This window comes from Octopus sinensis, linkage group LG1, assembly GCF_006345805.1.
Source record: "Octopus sinensis linkage group LG1, ASM634580v1, whole genome shotgun sequence".
Classification (NCBI taxonomy): domain Eukaryota; kingdom Metazoa; phylum Mollusca; class Cephalopoda; order Octopoda; family Octopodidae; genus Octopus; species Octopus sinensis.
Window position 1 is genome coordinate 57726459 of NC_042997.1, and position 27603 is coordinate 57754061.

At 33.1% G+C, this 27603-nt stretch overlaps 2 protein-coding genes across 3 annotated transcripts in view; one reads left to right on the forward strand and one right to left on the reverse strand.

Annotated features, from left to right (window-relative positions):
* The first annotated feature begins 8525 nt into the window (after window positions 1-8525).
* LOC115213105 (RNA-binding protein 34) lies at window positions 8526-9911 on the forward strand. The gene has a single exon (XM_029782035.2). The coding sequence runs from the start codon at window positions 8639-8641 to the stop codon at window positions 9833-9835; it is 1197 nt and encodes a 398-aa protein (XP_029637895.1). The 5' UTR covers window positions 8526-8638; the 3' UTR covers window positions 9836-9911.
* An 11856-nt stretch (window positions 9912-21767) lies between these two features.
* LOC115218952 (kelch-like protein 20) overlaps window positions 21768-27603 on the reverse strand; it is a 36961-nt gene continuing 31125 nt past the window's right edge. For both annotated transcript variants that reach the window (XM_029788985.2, XM_029788978.2), the window contains one exon: window positions 21768-26889. In XM_029788985.2, coding sequence (XP_029644845.1) covers window positions 26698-26889 — 192 coding nt within the window. In that variant the 3' untranslated portion in view covers window positions 21768-26697. The remainder of the gene's footprint in view (window positions 26890-27603) is intronic.

Consider the following 27603-nt stretch of genomic DNA (forward strand, 5'->3'; position numbering starts at 1 on the left):
TTCTATTTTCCTTGTGGAATTAAATCTGATGACATTTTCCAATTTTCTATGTTTCTATTTATTTGTCCCTCTTTCTCCACTTCTCTGGCATGGTTAAATTGAGTTTTTGTAGTTGTTCTTTATAATGCAGGATTCTTATTTCTTGAATTAATTTACTCAATCTTCTCTGAACTTTTTCTGAAGCATAAATCTATAAAGATGGAGACAGAACAACATACTCCAACATGGTCTCACATATGCTGTTCAGGTATACCCAACATGTGATACCATTTGTACAATATCAAGAATGACACCCAACATGTAATCAAAACAGCATTTGGTTGACCTTTCTTAGTGCTTGAAAAATGGCTTCTAAATTTCATATTTCTTGTTATTATACTCACAAATCCTTTTCCTAACTTAAAATCATTAAGTTCTTATATTAAACATCTTATGCTCTGCTTAAATATTACCACAACTAAAATTCACTGCTTTGAATTTATCTGTTAAATTTCCATAATTATGACCAAATCATTTTGAAGAATATCTGTTCTCTCAGTTCTATTATAAATTTCATTATCTGCAGACAACAAATTCATTTTATATCTCTCAAGAAGTTGCTTACAAATACTAGGAGTTGAGCTGGTCCTGGGATTGATCTCTGTGGCATTCCACTTCTCACATTAAGCCACTTTGACTGTTTATTTACCAAATACACATATTGTCTTCTGTTGGTTAAATATGCATCCATTCAGCCTAGAACATTGCTATGTAACACATGTTTATTAAGTTTATATAATAGCATTTGGAGTGGTACAATATCAGATTCTTCTTCATTATCAAAGTACGCAACATCAAAAGGTCTACTGCTATTATATATATATATATTTGTCTAGTCTTTGTTTCCAGCAAATTTATCTAGCATGTTGGCATTTAGTTGTTGGTCCATTATTTATAAAAAGTTTTGAAACCTCTTCTTCATAAATATTTGTTTACAAGAGTTCAACAGCTTGTAAAGTTAGTGTCACAGCCCTATAACTATTTTGTCTTTTTCTTACCTTCTTTCTTTTATTAATTTTATAGTTTTTATGGATTTGTTAAACAAAATCATAAGTGGTTCCATCAATTTCCTTGCTCCTTCTTAAAGAAATCTTTGAGAAAATACCTAAACCTTTATATATATTCAGGTTATTTAGCAATCTGAAAATTATTTTCTACAATAAACAATATTTTAATTTTTGTTTTGATTATGTGTTCCCCTTTCAATTACTTTTCAGAACATTCTAGAATCCTTTTGTACTTGTGATCTACAAAAGAAGATAAAAATAGAAAAATGGCTTCAATAGACTTCAAGGAAACTGACTTCTTTTGTTGACTATCAAGTTTTGTTTGCTTTAAGTGCAACAACATTTAGTACTGAAATATGAAGCACGAATTGACACATTTATGTGATGTGCAGATGAATCATCTAATCTGCATATAATAAAACAGTTAATGAAGACAATGATTATTGAGATTACTATCTTAATTGCATGTATATATGGTGTGTGTTTGCATGTATGCATATGAGTATATGTCTGCAAATTTATTTTCCTTTTGCAATCTAGTTTTTATTAATGATATAATTTTAATCAATATTTAAAAAATGCTTGTTCTCCTATAAACCATTACTGTGAATATCCTAATTTCATTTTAAGGTTTAATGATAATCCAGATTATCTATGTTGTAAACCTGTATTGGTTATCTGAAGCTTAGTTTTAGATTACAGTAGATTTAGATTAAACCTTGTCACTAAATCTTCATTGTAACATAATACTGATTTCTTTAGTACTAATGTTATTTTCCAAGCCATGAAGAAAATTAGACAATTTAATGACCTTTGTAAATTTTATGAATATATCCATTCTGGTGTGAATGAATAGTGTATAGAAGCTAATCAATGGTCTCAGCAAGGAATTAAATATACTAGTAGGTATCCACCAGGTGTTTCTTTTCATTCCTTTTCCCTTCATATTTTTTTGTTTTAGTTTTTAAGGATATAATAAATGAATTCAAGAGTGGATGTCCTGATGACATAATTTTTATTGAAAAATCAAATTAAAAAAACTATTAAAAAATGTGTTTGGAACTTGCATGTGTAGCCTTCTGTCAAAAGGCTTGAAGGGAAACATGGTCAAGATTAAAATATTGCTTTATAATACATTGTTAGAGCTCAACAAGATTAAAGAGAGAGATAAGTTTATGTATTATACTTTAAAGGAGTAGATAGGCAACAGGCATACTGTAGTCAGTTGAATAATTGGTAAACACAAGGCAGAGAGGGATTTCTGGTAAAATGAAAAACATTCAGCAGACATGTAAAAGAGGCTTACAGTATGAATAATTGCATACCAGTATCTGTTGTCTACTGGTATATGACATATGTGGTCCAATTCCCATAGGCTATTCTGTCCACTTTTTCCCAATGTCAAAAGGATATTTTTCATGAGATAAAACTATTTATATCTCTATTTGCACTGTAGTAGCTCCTTTAAAAAAATAACGTATTTTCAAATTTCTCATTGTTTTAAGCAAACCAAGAATGTGTGTGTAACTTAACCACTTGGCAAAAAGAGACTGATTGAATAAATACCAGGTTTAAGTAAAATTAAAGTGATGTTCCAGCAAGTAAAAGAGGAATAAAGCTAAGTGCTTTATGGATGTAAAACCATTGATCACTCTATGACTAGACATATTTCACTTCATGTAAATATATTACTGCTCTAACTTTTAGAGTATGCTTCTTTTTTAGGTATATGATCCACTGATGATATCTGTGTATGTGTGTGTGTGTGCATATGTGTATGTAAATATGGACTCTTAGATGACTTACATGCGTGCGTGCGCACACACACAATCATGGTTTTAATGCTCAATTTTCCATGGTAGCATGGATCAGACAGTTTGAAGATAAGCACAAACACATGCACATAATTATTATATATATGTATGGATTTGCACTTTCTGTCTGCAGTTTCATTCACAAGGCATTGGTTGCTCACATTCTGTTGAGTGAATTAAAACTCTGATGAATAGATGAATAAATGAAACATATAGACAAAGGTAAAAATACAAACAAGCTCTTTTGTGAGATGATGCCAAGCAGATGTGTAACGTTTGAGTCATTTACTGTTCCCCCATCCCAAATAAAACATCTGTCTTCAGAAGAATTGAAAAGAAGAAAAATCAGCATTATCTTGACATTGAACATCACTTGACAAGCTTTTTTGGGGGCATGATGACATTGAATGCTTCCATTGTCTTGATTGATGCTTTGTTTTGCAGGTCGTAGCCATATTACCAGCTTGGACGTTATCAAAGAAGCTTGAGAGGCGGTTGGATGGAACCTACACTCGCCTCCTTATGAGAGCTCAAAATCTCTCGTGGAAGTGCCATCCAACCAAAATGCAAATATATGGGAAACTACCACCTGTGTCATCTCTTGTGAAAGAGACCAGTTTGCTGGACATTGTTGTAGAGCTGAAAAAGAAGTAATTTCTACTCTTCTCTGGAAGCCATCTACTCGCAATACCAGAGGGCGCACACTCTCCTACCCTGATGTAATCTCCAGGGATACAGGCATCCAGCAACAGGACCTCCGTAATGCTATGATGGACCGTGAAGTCTGGCGTAACATAGTAAATTCCATTGTCTCGACCACGGTCGAACAATGATGATGACCAGCTTTTGTCACCAGTGATGACCTTCAAAAAAAGGTTCGGATCAACTTCCAACTCTTCTTTCAGTTCAGTCATGACTGCTTTTGATCTTCCATGAGCAAGCAAGGCACAAATCTTTCATTCACAATTCCTCATTCAAACTTCATTGGCGGGAGCTCCAGGATACACTAGTCATATCAACAAGTTTGTCATTTGTTTGGCGACGGTCCTCCAAAGTCAGTTCACAAATTTTTGTGATGTTTTCATTTATTCAGGAGGTCAATGGTTGCCCTGAATGAGGTTGGTCTTCAAGTAACTAGTGAACATTCCTAAAGCATGAAAACCATACATAAACTTTTGTTATGCTCATGGCAGCATCCTTGTAAGCTTTTTGAAACATGACAAATGTTTCAGTTGCTATTTTCCCCAGAAGAAAACAGAATTTCATGGAAGCATGTTGTTCCTTCATTTCTGCCATCACAAAAATCTATGAACAGGGGAGAAGCACTACAAAACAAAGCACTCAACAGTGCTGATTGGCAGACTGATGCCTAAGGGTCACATCAAGTGGCTTCTAGCAGTGGAAGCCTGAACTACAATGGACTTGTCTCACAGAGAACGTTTCTGGTTACTTTTGGGTACCCCCTTGTATATCCCTCTAAACCCACTTACATATAAAGAATAAAAAGTTTTGAATGGTACAATGCACTATAATACAAACAATGGTCTATATGCCTGTTGTAATTTCGTCATCCATAGTCTAATAATATTTTGGAATAAAATTTCTTCTCCAGATATTCTTAGATGGTGTCGCTGCTATAATTGGTTTTCCAATGGCTTTTTGGGAGGGGAAGCCATTGGAAAACCATTATAGCAGTGAGTCCATCTATGAATACTTGAAGAAGAAATTTTATTCCAAAATATTATTAGACCATAGATGACTAAATTACAACAGGTATATAGACCATTGTTTGTATTATAGTGCATTGTTGTACCATTCAAATTTTTTATTCTTTACAAACAGTACACAATGCTTCAAGTGAACTGCAGTACTCTCCTCTCACTTATATATATATATTATTTATATATATATATATATATATAGGCAAAATTGATAGAGGTCACAAAAGTTATGGAGAGTGCTGCCTAGCACCGCTTGTTCTAAAATAAGAGTTAACGCCAAAGCCACAGACGAGGGGAGGTAAGTCCCTAGCATATATAGCTGTATCGCAATTTCGAATTTTGGTGTAGACTACCTCAATTCTCATCAGCGGCTCTTAAAACCTAGAATTAAACTCAACTTCTTTTTTCAATCTTATAAGAAAAACTGTTAAAATCATGTACTAATTTTCAAAATGGTAAAAGTGTAAACAACAAATTAAAAGGGTGGCTTATTAGCAATTAGAATCTAAAGGCAAAATTAACAGAGGTCACAAAAGTGACAGAGGATGCTAAATATAAGAGTTAAATTAACTCCAAAGCCACTAACGCACTTAATGACTGACACAGGGAGGTAAATCCCTAGCATATATAGCTATCACAATTTCAAATTTTGGTGTTCACCATTTTAATTCTCATCAGTGGTTCTTAATCCTAGGGTTAAACTCAAACTTCCTTTGTCAATGTTATAAGAAAACCCATTGAAATCATGTACTGATTTTCAAAATGGTAAAGGTATAAACAACAAATTAAAAGGGTGACAAAGATTTTGGTGGAGTAGGATACAGCTTAGTTAATTGTGTTGTTAATCAGATTGTCCAACAAGGTTTTGTACCTAACAACTGGAATAGTAGAATTATAGTCAACTACTTGCTATAAAGGAAAGGGAGATGCCTTAGAAGTAATTACGGAGGTATCAAATTGCTGAACTTGGTTTTGAAAATTATATTAAGGGCCAGAGTTCAACTAATTAAGAAGAAAGTTAACCTAGATGAGATGTAATTTGGTTTTCTACCAGGTAGAAGTACTACTGATGCTATCTTTCTTGCAAGGTGACAGCTAGAGAAACATTTAGCCAAACATAAACCACAGTGCTTGGCATTTGTTGGCATAGAGAAAGCCTTTGACAAGTACTCTCACCTGGTGGTTTCAGTGGAAGCTAGAGATAGATAATGGTTAGTGAGAGCTATCTAAACCATCTACAGGGATGCTGTCAGTGAAGTAAAAGTCAGCAATGCATATAGTAATGAAATTAGCGTGCAAAAAGGAGTTCACTATAACTTGTTCTCCGACCCCTCTTATTTATCATAATAGAGGAGTTTAAGACTAGTTGCCCATGGGAGCTACTCTGTGCTGATGACCTTGTTCTTATAGCTGAATTTATAGCAAAATTAGGGAAGAAATTTCAGGTGTGGAAGCAAAGCCTGGAATCAAAGACCAAAGTCCTTGTAAGCAGGAAAGCAGGGAAATAGCCCTGCTCAATCTGTAGAAAAGGAGTAGGTATTATACCTACACCTTTTCTACAGATTGACACATTCCATACATGTGCCCAGTGCAAACTATGGACACATAAGAGGTGCAGCTGATTCACAGGAAGGTTAATAAACTACTTTAGTCTTTGTACGTGACAGATGAGACGTACAAGTCACAAGCTCGAAAGAAAAAAACAAAAATAAAACCCGACTAATCTAAGGGACATAACTCTTAGAGGATTAAGAACTAGCCTTTGTGTGTGTGTGTGTGTATATACGTGCGTGTGCATGGGTAAGTATGTGTGTGCGCGCGCTACTTTTTGTCTAATAAATTAAGAATTTTGCTTGTTTCTATTTTTATTTCATAGCTCTGGGACTCATAAACCACGTGCGGTGGTTTCAGGCTTCCAATAACAGAGAGCTTGAGTTATACTTTTTCATTCAGCCATGTCTGATGGTTTTTAATATAACTCCACAATTATTAGGTTCTTCAGTATGAAACTGTTTGGTAACATAAATAAACTGGCCATGCCTACATAACTGTGTATCCTCCCGCCGACTTTGTTTCCTCATAACTTTCAGAAAAATGGATATTTTTTATGAAATTTTCTACAAATACGCTTCAGGTGGTGTAAATTATATCGGAATTTGTTATGAAAAAATTTTTCCAAGGGTGGGAGAGGCGTTTCGGAAAGTTCACACGAGTCTGCTTTATTTCCTCATAACTTTCAGAAAAAAATGGGTATTTTTTAATGAAGGTTTTCACAAATATCTTTCAGGTGGTGTGGATTACGATTATGTCAGAGTTTAATGTGAAAAATAAGATTGTTGAGGATCCTTGAGGGATCTTTTCCTTTTGAACGGCAGTTTTCAACACAATTTCTTGTTAACTAAACACTGAGCACAACAGTCAGGTGAAAAGAATGCAATAGGGGCTAGCATAAGAACCACCTTTAAGATACAACGAGTGTCGTTGGCTGTTCAAGTGCGTATTATTAAATGGAAAAATAGTTAGTATGAATCACCATAAGACATTTTGTGTATAAATATACTGTTTGTTCTGTGCTCACTTTTTGTGGTGGAAGCATGTAGTATGATACAAAAACGTGTGTTTACATACAAAGAAAGTTTTGATTTTTGCTTTTGCACTGAAAGAAGTAACATATAATATTTATATTACAGTATGTATGCATGCGTGTAATGAGAACAGTCATTTTGAGAATGTATGTGTGATAAAATATCTTCATTTACAAACCATATATTTCGTGTCGAGGTGAATAGACGTGAGTTGCACATGGAGCTGCAGAGAAGACATGTGTCTTTGACCAAAGCCTGGCAAGAACTGGGGCCGTTTCTACAGTGTAGCTCAGAATGAAGCTAGACACATCATCAATATATTCGTCTGCTATCCAGGTCGACTCACATATTACTATGTAATATGTAGCTCTGCTACAAAGACCCATTTAGTAAAGTTTACCAAGAAACAATACATGCAGGTTGAAGGTGCAGTCATTGGTGTCGGTGTAGCTGGATATGTGACCGGCCTCTTCATGTCTTGGTGGGACAAAAATCTAAAACAATCCTAAGCAGAACAATCGACTACTGTTTTACTTTACTGTAGGTATGCAGATGACATTAACATTCTAGTTAGGACAAACTCTAGTAACTGCAATGTAGAAACTGAGAGGAGTATAATGGAGAGCATCCAGCATGTAGCTAAAGAAAAAGGCTCCAATAATGGACAGAGTCAACAGATCTTTGAACGGCAGTTTTTAACATAATTTCTAGGTAACTAAAGGATTTTAAACTTCGTATACTGGTAGAATGTGTTTATAAAACACCATTTTTTCTTGGCTTTATTGAGAAAATTCTATAGTTTGTAAGATATTTGTTGTTGTTTTTTGTCTTCAATTTCTTCAATTTCAACCAATCACTGACGTCTATTGAGGTAAAAAAAAAACATTCTGTGCTGTATGAATATGTCCCTCGTTTAAGAAACGGATTGGGTTTATTTACATTTGTGAAGAAAAAAATATATAACCCCCCCAACCCTAACCCTAAAACAAATTGAAATGCAATAGATCGATACTAGGGTCATAATTATGGGTGACAATTTCATATGACACCGCTAGAAAAAACTGCCGTTCAAACCGAAAAGATCCGAGTCAACGACTATCGAAAAGGTTGCAAGATGCAACGAAAATTTTAGTAAAAATAAATAAATAAATCAGTGGAAATCGGACTTGTGTGTGTGTTAAATTAATAAGGAACTAAAAGAGAGTGACTCTCTCCAGACACAATAAAATATGCTTCACCACAGGAATTCACATAAAGAATTTTACAAACTAAATATATATGTGTGTGTGTAGATATATGAATTACTAAAATTAATCAACTAGATTAAACCTTACTACGAAACTAATCATCCTAACTCTATTCGAGGAAACCGGATGTACTTCCACACGTGTTGCTGTCCAACCTCGGAGCCTGTAGTATTTGTATGTATGTATGCTATGTCTATGTAAATGTTTATAAAATAAGTTGCGACGATGGCAGATGTTTATGAGGTTGGGTCAGTGTCTTCCTTAATTAATGCAAAATCAAATTCGGATTCAAAGTTATCAAAAGAACAGAAAAAACTCAATAAACTTTTCGACTCTGGAAAAAAGGTTGGTCCTGGAAAAGTAAAAGGCAAAAATCTCTCCGTCGAAAATGACGATACCAAATGTAACTCGAAAATATTAAAAGATTCAAGCTCTACATCAGAAAATGTTGCAAATCAAAGCAGTCGGTCGAATGATAAGATTATAGAACAATTGTTTTGTAATACAAGTGAAGTACTCGTCGGAAGGTTGAACCCTAGACAGACACAAACACGAAAGAGACGTCATTCCGAAGATGAGGAAGATGGTACAGAACGTAAAAAGATTCCTAAAAAAACTGATGACAAGTTTATTAACGCCAAGACTATATTTGTTGGTAACCTTCCTCTTAGTATAACCAAAAAGAAACTTCATAAAATGTTCAGTCCCTTTGGTACTATTGAAAACACGCGTTTTCGAGGAGCTATACCAGCTGATCTCAAACGAGGTAAAAAGTTTGCTGTTTTGAAAAAGAAATTTCACCCTAAATGCAAAAGTATCAATGCCTATATATGTTTTACAGAAAGAAAAGCTGTTCCGAAAGCTAAAAGTCTCAACGGCACTGAGCTGGATGGATTGCACATCCAAGTCAACGAAGCTAAGTTTAAAAAGAAAAACATTGATCACAAGAAGTCGGCTTTTGTAGGGAACCTGCCATTTGATATTCATGAGCAAGATTTGAGGGAACACTTTCTTGACTGTGGTCCAATTTCTAATGTTAGAGTCATTCGGGACAAGATAACCGGTGTTGGAAAAGGATTTGGTTACGTTTCATTCGAAGACACGGATGCTGCGATGTTTGCACTGCAACTTAACGATTCAGAGTTAAAAGGTCGAAAGATTCGAGTAAAATCATCTACAATGAATAAGGATCGACAAATAATTGATGATGATGATAATAAAAGGGGAAAGAAATTGAAAGGAAAAGAAAGTAATAAAGATTTTGTTGGTATGAAAGCTGTTAAGAAGAAGAAAAAGAAAAATAAGCCAAAACACATGGCACGAAAACTGAGACAAATGAATATGCAAAATGCCGAAGAAAAAGAACCCCAAAAGGTTGTTAAATCAACTGATGGACCTAATAAACATGTCGTTTTTGTGTAAGATCATTCATATTATTTTAAAATAGAACATTTGTATTATATAAAGCACACATATATTGTTATATTTATTTTTTTTTTGTTTTGGTAATTTCGTCATTCTGTTTCGAAGATTATTGTTAATTTATTCTCTTTTACTAATTATATAATGACTTTGCGTTCTATTCGCAACCAAATGATGCTGGGTTCGCGCTATCTGTAGTTATTTAGGCAGGTAGAGGCCTATATGATGTATACAACTGCGTTTCAAACACCAGGTTAGTAACGACAAAGTTATTTTATTAAATTTATTATTTTTGGAATGAATTGAAACAAAGATAACAAAAACCATTTCATAAGCCAAATGATCATATTAAGTACATTGGTAACAAAAAGGTTAAAATGATATTAGCTGATTATAACGATTACAGTCTCAGTTAAAGGTATGTGCTAAAAAAAGGTACAACTTAAGGTGGAGGTAAAGTACATGGACCGCAATCCCTTTCGGTTATTATATACAAAAACCCACCTTTTCGACTGCGGAGATTCCGATTCTGCAAAAAAATCGGCATTTCAAAATTTTACCCCCCTCCCCTTCTTCACTTTTTAAAGAAATTTTTTTGGCAAAATGCGTAGAAAATTACGGAGATTATGATTCTTTGAGCCTATGTAGTCGTAAGTAGACAACTTGGTCTTTCCACAGCAGAACATCCAAATGTGACAATTGGCTGCAAAGCATAAGCACGTGTTTGATATTCATGATAGGCGAGTAGACTCTTTGCCAGAGAGTGGAAAGAGGGGAAAATTAAAATTTTGAAAACGTGTTTTTGGGATTTTCAAAATCTTCGACCGTTCCAACCAGAAAGTCCGACAAGCTAAAAACAACAGCCAAACCGAAGATCCACTTTCTAAATACGAATTACCAAAAAAGAAAAAAAAATTTTTTAAATGTCATTTTGTTGTGTGTGTGTGTGCAAAAAAAACTCATTTTTACCTACCTCTCTTAATTCCAAAAGACCCTTAACCACAAGATGTTCACTTTCTGTCACAGATGCGCTGGCGGAGTGGAGGGGGTGTTTATTTATTTTTGAAAATTTTTTGTTTCAGAAATCATAATCTCCGTATTTTTCTATGTATTTCACCCAAAAAATGAAAAAAAAGGGGGGGGGGGTAAAATTTTGAAATGCCTATTTTTTTTCTTTTGCAGATTCGGAATCTCCACAGTCAAAAAAGTCAGTTTCTGTAGGAAAAAACCCATAAGTGGGTGCATGTCCTTTATCTCCACCCAACTTAATATATATAGATAGGATGTTCAGCTCACTATCTTATGATTTCTGGACCAGGCACTTCATTTCATGTTACTTTAGTCTACTCACCTATCATGAATATCAAACATGTGCTTATGCTTTGCAGCCACTTGTCACATTTGGACATCCTGCTTTGGAAAGACCAAGTTGCCTACTTACGACTACATGGGCTCAAAGAAGTTGGTGAAAACATGGTACATGCTACATGTAAGTGACAGCTATATACACAGTAACCTCTGTCATAGTGACATCAGTATCTCTTTAGTGGAATATTATCTTTGGATCTTGAGTCTAAGGCGATGACAAGTAACCGAAACTTTTGGCAATTTGCTGTGCTTGAGAAGACATATCAAGCTAAGCAAAATTGTAGTTGCAACCAGTGCAGGTGACACGTAAAAGGCATCTGGTACACTGTGGAGTGGTTGCATTAGGAAGGGCATAATACTGTAGAAACCAAGCCAAAACAGACTAGAACCTGGTACAGCTCTCTGGCTTACCAATTCCAGTCAAACTGTCTAAACCATGCCAGTATTGAAAACAGATGCTATGTGTTGATGATGAAGTCTACACAGCATAGGACCAGTCTTCATTTAACATATTAAAACTTATCCTAAGTTTTCTTGGTTATTTGCCTGACCAGGTTACTTTTTACTAGCATTTACTTAGTTTGTCACCAAGAAGGGTCTATGCAACACAATATTTTGTAATTTGTTTTCAATATTCTGCACTGGTATGGGCATGTGATGCTTATGAAGGATGACAGCTGCATAAAGAAGTGCAGAGCACTTAAAGTAAATGGTACTTATCAAAGTGAGACCAAGGGTGACTTGGAATGTAGTGGTGAAAACTGATCTGAAGATGTTATAACAAAGGTGATATACAGTGCTGTAGAAGACCTGACTACTCGTGGCGAAAATGTACCCTGACATGAGAGTAGTGTTTAGATGGTAAAATATTTTTTTACCCTTTTAATCCCAACTGTTGCCTCCAATTAACTTGCATCCTGTCTCCAATCTGCAGTATTGGAAATGAATGACTCTACTTGTCTGAAAGTGGCGATTGTTTTCAACTGTCACATGATTTTAAGATGAGGTGACACAAACATACACTTATACGAGGGGATGCTGAAAAGTTCCTGGCTTTGGGTAAAAGAAAATATGATCAGTTAATTCTGATTTTATTCAACACTAGCAGTGTTACTCGGGATTAAAATGGTATAGTATTTTATTGTTTTACTTGTTTCAGTCATGTTACTGCAACCATGCTGGAGCACCACCTTTAGTCAAAGAAATCGACCCCGTGATTTATTTTTTGTAAGCCTAGTACTTATTCTATCAGTGTGTTTTGCCAAACAGCTAAGTTACGGGTATGTAAACACAGCAACATCAGTTGTCAAGCAATGGTGGGAGTACAAACACAGACACACTAGTAGATTATGGAGTAGATTAGATAGAGAGAATGCATTTGATATAGCAATGGGCTCATGATTCTGCTCAGGCCAGTGACCTAGTTGGAATATATATCCTTTCATTAATACAGTCTTCCTTTCTGAAAGTAACAGGGGGTCTATATAGGGATGACACATTTTTTCTGGACAGAAGTAACAAAGTACAGTTAGAAATGCATAGGTAAAATTTCTTTAGACTTTTCAAAAATTTTGGACTAATTACTATGGGTAAAGATTATCATAGAGTGAATTTTCTTAACGCTACCTTCTGTCTTGATACTGGATTATTTGAACCATTTCATAAGCCAAATGATCATGTTAAGTACATTGACATAGCATCCATCCTTGATTATATGGGGGCTAGTTAATATTTCTACAAGAATCTTAAAGATTATCTGCTAATAATAAAATTTTCAAATCACATGCAACTTATAATGCTGCTCTAGCTAGGGCTGGGTACCAAGAAAAAATTCAATATATACAATAAACAGGCATACACAACACTGGTAATTCCTCCAACTGTGATGCACATTGTAAACCACCACAACGTTATTGTTTGAGAACTTACTCAGATAAAGAATACAGGCCAAGAAGAATTGGTCATATCAATGAAATACCAACAAAAACTCAGACACATGTGACATAATCCAACTGCTTGTTCTAATCCTGTACAACACACTCAATCAAATAAGCCTAACAAAAGATATAGGAATCAGGATGTCCTCTGGTTCAACCTGATTTTCAGTTTGCATATTTCAACCAAGATCGATGGAAAATTTTTTGCTGCTTTGGACATGTGTTTTTCTAAATCTAAGAGATATCATGCTATTTTTAATTGGTACACCATGAAGAGCAGCTTATGCATCACATAAACAATAGCAAAATGCGGCAAAGGTTCAGTAACCCACCGGCTGGATTAAGCAAACATTTGCATCAAAATACCAACCAAAGAGATGTAAACTGCAATGATAAACAAATTTGTAGTAGTAGAAATACTTATGATGTAGCTAACAGAGTAACAATGCCAGTAAATGGACTCAGGACTGCCTTATATACAAATATGATAAATGCTCATGCAGATAAAAATATTGAAACAGTATAAGAGATTGCTCTGGCCAGAAGTTAAAAATTTTTTTAGCCCATGACACTGCATGGACCCAAAGTAAGGCATGTGTAAAATTTGAATGAAATCGGTTGGGTAGTTCTTGAGTTTTAGTGATGCACACATACAGACACACATTCTCAGTTTTATATATATATATACTAGCTGAGATACCTGGCGTTGCTCAGGATTAAAATGACATAGTTTGTATATATTATATTACAGTTATGTTGAAACAGGTAATATGGGAAAGTGCAGCATTGACAACAAAATATTTGTGGAATAAATGATGGGCTACTTCGACTAAGCAACATGCTATATGTCCGTTTGGAGTATTTCAGGACCTAACCTGTCATGGAAAATTGGGGGTGGGGGTTATGTGATTTTTGAAAGAACCGAAAAGCTGTCAGTGGATATACTGTCTTTTGCAGCAGTCTGCACTGTGTCTAACATGAACCATCGTCTGAAATTTTGACACCTGCTTGGGTTTGATGTCCTACATCACTCAAAGTAAATTTAGAGGAACTGTGGTTCATTTGTGGGTAACAGGGAACCAATGAGATGATAGACTTGAACTTTGACGTTGGCGTAAATTCATATTTAAGTATCTTCTTAGATGCAGTAAATGATGTCATTTGAAATGCAGAGTTGTATTATCTGATCTTATTCAGAAAATCCTTTGACTGGATGTAAGTGTCTTCTAGAAGATCCATAAGAGGTTGAGAAAAAGTAGGTAGTGCTGGCAATCTTACCTGAGCAGCACATGCCATTTGTTTTATTTGAAAATTGTAAAGCTCTACAGAAACGACAATTCGTGTTTAGCACACCAATTTGGACGGAGTTATCATTTTTATAAGAATGGGATGTTGGAGTGTAGATTTTTGTCTAGTCTACTGAGCACACCCCCAGAGTTATATGGTTGCTAAGTCGAGTAGTTTGGTGCCACTTTATCTCATTCACTAACATCTTACTCTGAACTGCAGTTCCACTTTGATTCTTCCTTCAGCTTGCTAGATCATGTTTGCTGTTAAAAATATCTGTCTCTCTGTTTACTACATTCCTACTAATTCTCTTTCTATCTCAACTATTCTTCCCTTCACTCATCCTCATCATTGTCTTAACATCCATTTTCCATGCTTGCATGGATTGGACAGAGTTTATTGAGGCGGGTTTGATGGACACCCTTCTTGTCACGAATCCTTACCTACTTCCAAGTAACGTAATATTTCCCAATGGCCAGATGTGTTTTTGCAGAATATGGGAAATGAGTGACGTTTACAACAATCATGCAATTTCAAGACTAGGAAACAAACACATTCACACACACACTATATATATGTGTGTGTATATATGTACATGACAGGATTTTTAAAGTTTCTGTTTATCAAATCCACTAACATGGCTTTGGTTGGCCCAGACATTTTCTCAAGGCGCTACAGTGGGGCTGAATCTAAAACCATGTTGTTGCAAGCTTAACTGTACAGCCACTCTTCACACCAAATCTGCTATCTCTATTTCTTTGATTCACCCAGCTTTGCAGTAAAGACATGGGACTTCAACATTATCCAAGAAAATGCTGTAATTTTTTTCTCCAAACACCACACTTTCTTCAGCTGTCAGCATAACCATTGCACACCAAAAAACCTAATTTCCTCTAGCTTTTGCTTTCTTCTCTCTGATTAAGTAATCACCAAAAAAATTTGTGTTTTGGTTAGAAACTTCCTTGTCCCTAACCATACTTCTTTATTTCCAATATTGCTTCATTAACTGGCTCAAAATCCCAGTACTCTGTCACTCAATGCTAAACTTTTGTAGCAGTAGCTGGATAGTTGAATGATCTCCCTTGCAAGAAAGAGTAACCTCCCTAAGTTTCTCAAAGCATCTGTCATGTGACATAATTCTTAATTATTCAAGCTTAGCATTTCTCTTGGAAGTTTCTAGAATGTCTAGTGTTCCATTAATAAAAACAGCTCGCTAACCTTGCTCTTCGCTTCTTAGTCAATTAGACTTAGAGCCATTCACGTCATTGCTATGCCCGTCTATTTCTCTATGCCACATGACTGAAAACCACCACTTAGCTGGTATTTCTATATTTCCTATCGCTGAACATTCTTTCATAGATTACTTCATTGAACTAGATTCTACATTTTGATTATGTATCATCATTGACCAGTAAATAAAATATATTTTTATGTAGTAAATATATAGTTCTTGAATTTATTCTTCATATCTATATGAACTCTTGTAATAATATACACACAGCTACATCAACACCTGGTACTGAATATATATTACCACTATACTTTCATAAACCTCAAATGTACAGCACTTGAACACTGATGCATTATGTATAGGTGAAACAGGATATCAGTTAGGAGACTACTTCACTTTTTAAACTTATATATATATATATATAAACGAAAATGTTTGAAATGTTAGAATTGCCCCTTCCCCCAACATGAAAATATTTTCAAATTTGCAAACTTATAAAAGAAACTTGTGAAAGACAATATTCAAATTCAAATTTTATACCTGGATTTACTTCATCTTGTTTACACAAATTGAATAATTTAACTCTTTAGCATTCAGAACCCATGCCAGCATGGAAAACGGACGCTAAATGAAAATTATCCTAATTCATTCTCATTGTTTTTCATTAATCATGCATTATCTTGTCGCTTCGAGATTTCACTGATGTGATTGTTTATTTTTAGAACGACATTGTAAGGTTTTTGTGAGAGGCTGAAGTCTGTTTTATAACAGGTAGAATATTTGGGCCAGATATGGCTGATTTAAATGCTAAAGGGTTAATGGAATGAAAATTGTCTTTTCACAAGAATTCTTTTGGGAGGGGATGATTATTTCAGTATTCATACTGAATATATCATCCTCAACTTAGGAAAGATGAAACAAAAATATCCAAATAAAATATTTTATTGCTGAAATAGTTTATTTTCAGGTTAAAAACAGCATTTTTAAAAAATAATTTTTTTTCTTTTCAAATTGAATATATTGTTTCTCCAGGAATGTCATTTTGGAAAGATGCAAGTGACCTTACAGCACTGCTGACTATTAAAAAATGGTACACAGAATAAGTAGCTCATTTTTCTGGAGAAATATAAATGTGTAGGTGGGAGTAATTTTGTCTTATTCTGTGAATAATAATAATTTACGTAAACAATGCTTCAAATATATATGTGTATATATGCAGACACACGCACACACATACACACACACACACACACACACACAAGTTGTATTTCTGCTTTTCCCTAATCACATGAAATGGCTCCAATCTAGATTCAAAACATGGTTGCAGATTTGATTCACAAAGAGTTCATTACTGCAGGATAATGTTAACCTATATTAGTGACTTTTGTTGTTTAGGTCAAAATCTTATAAGAGCAAAGAGAAGAGATCATTCAGTGATCTTCAGCATATTACTGGTGCTTCAAATGAAATGTTACATTGGTCTAATTGAAATTGATCTGGTGTTTAACCAGGTACACTAACATATCTAACACTGTACCTGCATCAACTCAGTGTTTTAAATTCAAGTTCCATAATTCAGCATGGTAGCTTAGATATATATTACGAAGTTTAAATGTTTTAAAAAGATAAAGCAAGTATTGTTTTCAATCCATATCAGTATATTTGCTTGTACAATTTCTTACATTGGCACAAGCCCACAATTGTAGGGTTTTCCAATCTCAGTAAAGCAAAGACATAACTAAATACCACAAGGTATTTAGACTGATATTACCGTTCCAGCTAATCCGTAACACTTATAATAATAATAGTGACTGCTTTAATAGTTTATTTAGAAAAAAAAAATTGAGAATTTAGAGAAACTCAGTTCAGAGTAGGCTCTAACTCCAACATCTTCATTTTAATGCAAAGTTATATTTGCACTGCAATATTAAAAGGCAAGATGAATATCTGTCATTTGCTTTTCAACAGAACTGAGTATGATAAACAATGAGCTGTTTCACACTTTTTAAATTTATGTCTTCATATATCTCAGGTTAGGTAATGTAGCACAATGAATTGAATCATCAATGACATGGAAGTGCTACTAATAATCAATATAGCAAATTTAGTTCTCTGTACAAATATCAGAAACATGCATTGTATACATGGAGCCAGTTCTAGAGTATAGTGATTATACTTTTGTAAAAAAAAATTTTATTTTCCTCTGAAACGATATTAAGTTTAACTGCACTAATTCAGTTATCTTCTTAATATCTGTCTAAAATTAAACCAGTGTCATTGAGATGTGGTCACAAATGCAAGTTAGGAGGCTACAAAGAAGCTCCTCTTTAACATAAATATCAAGCATTTTACTGAAGCTGTAAAAGTGACCTGTAATTTAGAAGCCAGTTGCAGGAAAGTTATATGAAAAAAATTATATAGGTATATCTTTCATTATGAGTTAAAATAAAAGGATTTTGATACATTTTTTTCCCTATTTCAAATTCCAACAGGAGGATAAATACTGCATAGCATTTTGGCGCATAAATAAATCAATGAAGATATAATTTTAATAGATTTGAATAAATTATGTTATGTGTGTACAACATCAGCTTCATGATTCATCTACAATGCTGATTTAGAATTTGTTTGTTCATAGGCAGAAGGTAAGAACCAAAATTTTATTCTTGCACTTGAATTCACAACTGACAGAACTTTTTTTAAAAGTTTTTTTTTTTTTAGGAATTTTACTTGAAATATTTGGAAAATTTCAACATTTGAAATACTTCTTACTATAATTGAAATACAGCATTTAACTTGTACAAAATGTTATAATTCTCTTACAAAAGAATGTTTCTCATGCTTTTTATATAGTCTGTAGAAAGTCAAAATATTTTTTTAAAAATACTCACATATCATTTTGTAAGATGTTTGAATCTTATTTTAGCTTAATGATACCAAGATCTAAAAACTAAGCTGGCAAGTATTACACTTAAATAACTTTATCAATATCAAATTGTCATTTAAATAGTTTTCTTACAAATCTTTAAGGAAAAAAACAAAATAAAATTTAAAATAAAGCAACAAAATTTCAAAAACTGACAATTGCTTCGTGTAACAAGAAGAAAATTAACTAACAAAGTTGAGAAAAAAGTGCTCACTGGAATATGTTAACATGTGTTTCAAGTAAATACATAAAAAGAAGAAAAAAAGAGTATGAACCGAAGAAAGGCCATAATAAAGTAATATAATTATTACTGAATTATTCCCATTTTTCAGCTTGGAAAAAGTCAGAATTTAAGTACACAAATATTTTATCAAGTTTACTTCAAGATAATATTTAATAAATTTCAGAGTACAGTGGCTAACTAATATATATGCTATTTTACAAAGACCACAAAGTGCAGTCAAGTCTATAGAACAGAAACAGTTTTGGACTGAATATGAAATATTTTGCAACTTTTTCAGTTTATTTGTTGAGCTTTCTTAAATTTGGATCTCCAACTAGTTTACATTGCATTTTGACCATTATCTTCAGATTCCATATCTTTCAGAAGTAGTACAATGCTCAGGACTGAACTTGCTACTATTTGGGATAAAGTATATACAAAAATAGGGACAAGGTTTAAAAAAAAAAATCAATAAAATTGAGCAAATCCAATCCCAGATAGGGTACCAAAGCCTCTGGATTGTGTGTGTGTGTTTGAGTTTATGACAATGAGATGATACAGTGTGGTAATTTGAATTAAATGTTACACCAATGTAGAAATAGACTATAACAAACTTTTTAAACAAGACCCCTCTTACTAAAGGACAGATTAACTCAGCGAGAAGATACTTTAAAGACTCATTTGGTTTTTGCAGTATGGTACAAAAATGTAAGATAAATGATAAACTATAATAAAGACAGAAGGTATGAATCCTCAACCCAGTATATTATTTTTTCCATCAACTATGGAGTAGTAGACTTTTGGTGGAATGAGTCAGAGCTAACTAAATATAATACATTTAGTCTGGTCTTGTTTCAGTCATCTTCACTGTAATAATAATTTCAAATTTTGGCACAAGGCCAGGAAGTTCAGGGGAGGGAATAAGTCGATTACATCAACCCCAGTGCTCAACTAGTACTTATTTTATCAACCCCGAAAGGATGAAAGGTGAAGTCGACCTTGGTGGAATTTGAACTCAGAATGTAGAGGAGGATGAAATGTCACTAAGCATTTTCTCCAGAGTGGTAATGATTCTGCCAGCTTGCCACCTTAATAATAAAGCACAAGCCCTGTAATTTTGAGAGGCGGGTGTCAGTTGATTACTCAACCCCAGTGCTTGACTGGTACTTTTACTGACCTCCGAAAAAATTGAAGCTAAGTGACCCTGATGGGATTTGAACTGAGAATGTAACGTGCTGAAACTAATACTGGAAGGCAATTTATCTGATACTAACAACTCTGCCAAATGGCCTCCTGGTCATAATAATAATTTCTTACTTAAATGTGAAAATTCAAATATTGGAGAAAGGGGAAATGCTATTTCATTAGGAACATGTTTCCATTCACAAACTGAAACTAAAATCTTATTGCTGCACATAGTACCCACCACTTCATTAGTTTTTACAATGACACAAGGTCACAGATTTTGAGGATCACACTGCAGTTGTTTCAATTGATTTCCATTTATTATGCAGGATACTTATATTACCAACACTGGAGAGGGAAAAGGCAAAATTCATAGCTAGAGTTTGAAAAAGACAAAATATTGAAAGGTGTTTAGTAGTCTATCTCTCTATTAATTCTGTTACTTCACTTGCAATTTTAGCCATCAAATAGGAATTCGAAATGTTCAGGAGTTTTCCAAAGACATTGATATTGTAAATAAATTAACTTAATTTGGAAGTCAAAAGTGGGTCATGGATTGAACTTCCCAACAAAGGGTGAAAACTATACGAAAATTTAATTGAAAGAACTATTGAGTTTTCTCTCTCAACAGTGGAGATAATTTATTCTGATATATTACTCTATTTCAAGAATGAACTCCATGGGTATAGTTTGAAGAGGGATAGGCTGACACCAAATACATGTCAAAAATTTCAGTGGTCCCCCAGAGATCTATTAAGTTATGGGACTGTTCACATTCTACTTTAAAGCCAGTAGCATTGATAAATAAATAGGTTTCTTTTAACCAGGCACAAAAGGGCTAATTTTGTGAGAAAAGAAAATGCTAACTCAAAGATATTAGTAACTTAAGTCTCCGACAAATAAAAGCTTGAATCATCAGAGGCTAATTTTAATTCTAATTTGGTTGCCAAGACCAATCTTTTAGTGATGGCTTAGAATAATGCTGATTTCCCACCCATTACTGATAAAATGAATGTTTCTTTCTTAAATTAAATTAGTGTAGGTGACAAATATTGACTGGATCAACTGATGCCTATTTTGATCACCAATACTCACCTAAAGAAGGACGAATATGATATTCATAAGGTATTACCATGGAATAGTAGAGGATAATAAAACTTTTTACTCTGTTCTAATGCTTTGATGAAAATGAACGCCTGTGAAAAAATCTAAATGCTATGGATTCATTAACAAACTATTTAAAAAAGCTTTAAAGAAATTAAAATAAAATTGTATTAATATTAATTTCTAAACAGGGATTTACAAAAATTATAAGTTACATTTTTCCTTTTTTCAAATCTGTCATGTGTACTGGAGCCCTGTATACAATAAATTCATTATTATTATACAACTAGAACCATATTTTGTGCGTAACTAAGGGACACAACTGTCTTGACGTTTAACTAACAATGATTAGCAACAAGGGAAACCTTAGAAGGTCGCTGCACTAGTATAACAAAATTACTGACCTCCAGAAATTATTAGACAATCTAGGTATCATTTAATAGCTTCAGTTGTTCCAATAAGCCCATTCACAAATTAGTACCAGGTCATTAATGTAAGTAGGTTAAACAGTCATTGCCTTCAATCCCAGGCAGATTGGAGTGCTGAACTAAATACCTTGAAGTACTTGATTAAATTCAGAATATATATATTCTGTGTTCAAATTCTGTTGAGGACTCATTCATTGATCATTATGAGTTAATGAAATATGATTGTGGTGGCAGTCAATTTTCTGATCAAACGAAGTAAACTACTTTTCAAATTGTTTATACTAATCTGTCAGTCATAACTCCTGATAGTAGTGCCAGGGCAGAATTTGAAATCAGAATGAATACTCAGAACTGGAACAGATATTAGTGGAATTGTTAGAATGGCTGGCATTCTAACAATTCCACCCATCATCAATCCATCACTCTAGACAGTACATTTTTTATTGATCCCAAAAGAATGGAAGGCAAAGATGATCTCAGCAGAATTTGTAGTACAGAGTGAGAATACCACAAGGCTTCTATCCAACACTTAATGACTGCCAATTTGCTACTGTTTAAGAAATATGTACCTTTCAATGTAGGGGTTGATCCAGTTGATTATATCTTGCCTCTCAAATCTAAGGTTTTGCACTACAATTAAAAATCATTATCATTAATGGCAGTGCTAGACTAAATGCTTTTCAATGTTTTTGTTTCATTTTTGAGCCTTCTTCTCAGTTCTAATCCTGCAGGAGTCAACTTTTACTTCTCAAAAGTTGATCAAAGAAGTATCAGTCATGTGGGGGGAATTTATTCAGTCAACTAACACTCCGCCTCCCTACAAATCTATAATGAAAGAAATTATTATAGTTTAAAGAGAGGGGCCATGATAAAACTAAGATAGTTTTGGTTAAGTATCAAACCAAGTTGTCCCTGGTTATAATTACATTATCCTTAACAATAATTAAGAAAAAAAAATTAAAACCTCTATTTGTAAATAATACCAGTTGTTTAAAGTATAATAATTTTTTAATGTAACAACTTTTTAATGTAAACATCACGAAGAGAGAGTTAATGAAGCAAGTTATTAGAGTACTGCACTAACACCCATTGTTAATATTCTTAATCCAGTAAGCTTCACTGTGCTGTATCCATAAAAACCTGAATAGGTTTTATTGAAAAGTAAAATTCACTGCTCTTATCTAAATCACTTATATTGCAGTGATTTAAATCTAACCATGAACAACACACATGGACTAGCAACCAAATCCAAGAGAAAGAGAGAGAGAAGACTCAGATAGTTAAATGAGTCTAAGATTAGGATGTGGTTCAACATATTACAATAAACAATAAATAGTAAATAAAAAAAAAATTAAGAAAATTCTTTAAAAAATGGTTTTATTTGAGAAAATAGAATTTAGGAACATTTCAAATGTACAGTGAAATCAATGAAATGAAAGTTCTGTTTTTCCCAAATGAATTTCACTGTTGAAATGATAAACTGTAGAGATTACACATAGTTACGTCAATTGCTTAAATTTAAGGTGAAAGTTTTTGAAGGGAATATTTCATTAATTTTCTCTAAAGAACAAGCAAAATAAACTAGTTGCAAAAATAACAGAATAATGATTGATCTTTGATATTTGACTGGAATAATTAATTAGGGAAGAAATGCCTGTGCAACATTACAATGATGATGAGTAGAGTACTTGTGCACAGAATCAACTTTCCTGCTTCTTGACAAGCAGTAGATTGGCACTCAGACCTAAAATATATAGAGATGGGTGGGAAACAATGTGGCAATCAGGCAATGTAAATGAAGTGAAATTGCTTCAACTAGGAAATATAACTAGGTTATAAACTTGCTTCTACTTGAAGCTTACCATTACTCACAAATGATAACTTTTTTTCAAATGACAAAATCTTGTTATGATTTAATCTTAGAATCAATAATGAAAAAGTTTGCAGATTATTAACATCAATTATGTGGGCATATTCAGAAGTATCCTAGTATGAATGATGAGGCAACTATATGATCCTGAAGCCAATGATCCAAACCAAACTAATCCACCCTCATCATCAAACATCCAGTTTTCAATCATCCTAAGCATGCAGATGCAGAACCTTATGAGGGAATCTAATATTGTCACCAGTACATATAAGATATAATCAATGATGATTATAACATAAGCACATGGTAACTCATTTGTAGAGAAGAGGTATAGTTGATTGAATTGACCAAGTATATATTTGGTGGTTATTTTATAAGCAAAGGTGAAACTATAAAGGAAGATAGACTACTATTCAGAATTGATGGTGACTGCAAGTATGTGACTAACTTTTTGGAGTTACACTAAAATGAATTAAAACAATTCCATAATACCTCCTACCCACTATTTTATTTTTGCTTCTTTGAATTTTCAACAAAAACATGAGTAAACTATAATTTTTCATCAGAGTAAAAAAACCCAACAAACAACAACAAAATAACCTCCCTAGTTTAAATCCTGAAACAGTATTAAAATTTTAAGCAGAAATGATTTCATCATATTTAATATGAATAACTTGGAGTTTTGGAAATGTGTATAGAAACTTCAGACTATAACTTCTAATGCTAACTGATATGTCAGAAATGAAAAATATCTAGCTTCTTATAAACAGATTTTTTCTTTACAGTTTTAAGTTTAAAATAGCTATATCAAAAGTACATGAATACTTAAGTAAAAGTAATATCTCATGTATTTTCTAATATTAATTCTTTCATATGATTTTAACTAATTAGGGTTATTTACTGTAAGTAAATCATCAATTTGAAGCATATTACAATTTATTATAAATGTTTATAAACTTTTATATGTATTAACAATTGAACTAAATTGCTATCTATTACCACATGAAATTAAACAATGAAACAGCAGCATCTAGCAAATCTATATTGCTTTGAACATATACCATAGTAAGATATTTTATTTTAATGATGTTCTAATTCTATTCCATGAAAGTATTTTGCTGTTATTGAAATATAAGATATATATATATATATATATATATATATAAATGATATAAAAATTTCTATCAAGTCCACCATACTGCTATCACACAAATATGAATGATTCCTAAAAATAACTGTTATCTGAACCTAAAGAAGACAATGTGGAAAATCAGAAACCTATTTCAAAACCCAACAACATTTTATCAAATAAATAATTATTGTTGGAAAGTAGATGATGGTTTGTTCTTTCAGAGAACATATAATTAAGATAACTAACTGAATCCACATACCTCTGTAATAATAGATTCAGTTTGGAAGCAGTTTACATTTTTGACTTTAATGCAAATACAAATATCTATAGTTTTAAATAGATTTTACTGGAGAATATATAAAACACTAGTAAACAATCTACAACTTCACCTGTTAATGCTTGATGTATGTTGTTTGTGAAAGATAGAAAGAGAGAGAAATGTGCTTGAAGCTGCAGGATCCAAAAGAGCCTTTACTACAATCTTCCTTCCCTTCATCACTAAAAAGACAATTTTGTGTGTGTGTGTGTGTGTGTGTTGGGGTAGTGTGCATGCCTAGTCAGTAGAGAAGCAGAATAGCTTTAAGATATTAAAAGTGTCACTGATATGTCAACGGTGAATTCAAATCTTCTCAAAACTTAAAATTTGTATTCAAGCAGAAGAAACCACTAAAATAATGAAATCTTTATATAGAAAATTGCTTTTACAATATATTATTTACAGAAAAAATACACTTAATAATCTAAGGGTACAGTTTTTAAAAATTAAAATGTTTCTTTAAATTTCCTCTGCAAATTTGGTATTTTTTGTTCTCTAATGGTCCAAAAAGTTCATATATGAATAAATTACGGACTATTTACTTGTCTAGTGAACATCCAAAATGTTCCACATTTTGGTAGCATTTAGTTTGTTTGCTTTCATACTTACTCTACAAGATGAAACTTTTGTTTAGGCATATGTATTGATCTGCTCAGGTTTATATAAAATTAAATTTGTGATCAAATACTTTACAGAAATAAAAATTACCTTAAAGAAAGAAAATAGAAGAAAAAAAAATATCATTGTATTTCATCCATACTATTGGGTTTACTTTTTCATGAGTGAGAAAGATATTGATTTCTTGAACTTAAAAAAAAAAACCTCCAACATATATGTTGATATGGGATAAAAAAAGTTTAGAATAAATGCCAGTGGATGAGAAACATGAGAATGAATTAAATTTTGATGAAGGGTGGGCAAATGGGCTTTTTTTTCCTTTCACAAGCAGACATGTTATAAATATACACAGCCAAATATTCTGGAAACATCTGAAGCCTAAAATGCTCTTCCAGAAAAAAAAGTAGAATTTAGACAGAGGCAAATGTGAATTATATAGCAACCTTAACTGGGTGTCATTTCTTTCTGCTTGCTTTCTTTTTTTTTTCACATATTTAATAAAAATAAAAGGAAGGAAAAACATAAGTTATTCTTTGGTTATTTCATACATCTTCTTAAACTTGGAAAATAAATGGAAATGAATTTGAGAATGATGGTGAAAAGTGCAATATTCCAAGCAGAGAAATCATGAGAAAAGGAAGGTAGAAAAACTAGAATAAAACAAAGGATAAATAAATTTAGATCAATGATTTCACCTTTCATAAATAGAAAATATGTTCTGATTAGAAATTTATGCATTCCAGAATAAAGGAAGTAAAAAAGATAACTTAGTAGTAGTAGTTATGGTAAGAGGGGATTAAAATCTGAAATAAATAAATTGTAAAAAAACAAAGTTGAAGTTGTCTAAATATATTTTTTTTAAATGAAGCCTAATAAATAAATACTGTACAAATAAAATGTGATTACATACACATCTACGTGCTGCGCAGCCATTCATCAACAAGTGTATCTTCCTGCCATTTAGTGAAGCTTCTCAAACACCACACCCACACGATTTCGATACACTGGTGGTGCTGGTAAAAGGAATGGCCCTAGAAGTGAGAAACAACTAAGTGTCATCTTCAATGACAGGTAACACCAAGGCCCTTTTATTCTTCTTTGCTCTTTCATTCCTTCTTGTCATTTGTTTGTTGGTTGTTTTCCTCTTTTTTTCCTTTAATTGCTCTTTTTCATTAATAGGGAAAAAATATAAATAAATAAAAAAACAAAATAAAGCCAATAAAGGCCTCAATTAGTGCTACCAGAGATGGGGTTCATGCTGTGGCATTCGCACCACACCGACACCACCACCAAGACGACGGTAGTTCATGCTTCCACATAGTCGCCAACAGTTCTGTTCAGGGTCATAAAGTTCAATGGTTTTTAAATATGTTGTGCCGTCAAACCCTCCAATAGCCATTAACTGACCATTCACAACTGCCAAGCCCACCTGGAAAAAGAAAAACGATAACTACAATAAAAACAAATTCTACTGATTTAAAAAATTTTTACTAACATCCAATTTTTTCATGGGAGGATATCTGAATATGAATTTTTTTCTTTAATACAGCAACATAGTTACTTCCTACTTTCAAATACTTATATATTGAAGTGTGAAAGTGCCTAGCTTATAGCTATATTAACTGATTTCCCAGAGGCACAATGAAACAAAGTTTCAATTCTGAGAATAAAGTGATAGACTGGTCAGTAAAAGACAATCCTAATTAATAGGAGATACAGAACAAAGTGTTGTTTTGTTAATTAATGCACTGATAAATAGAATTGATAACTGAGAACACAAATATGAGAAAGAAGACACAAAAAAGAAAGCAGATTTATGGTGAAGTCCTGAATTGTGAGATTCCATCCACAAATTGAAAAGACGCATTCAGAAATGACAAAGAAGCATAGCTAAAAAGAAAAATTATGTTCTGAGTAAACTTTTCTAGACCAGAGTTATTGCCTTTTGGAAGCTGAAAGTCATTAAGAACAAAACTTCTAGGAGATATCAATGTAGCAATTGTCTCTGTTGAGTTATATGTATAACTTAATGTTTTAAGGAAACAGAGGACACCATATAAGTTATGGCTTTAAATATGTAAAAGTCTGAGAGATAGTCATGAGGCAAAGAAGAATTCATTGATGCAGTCTTGAAAGATAACTG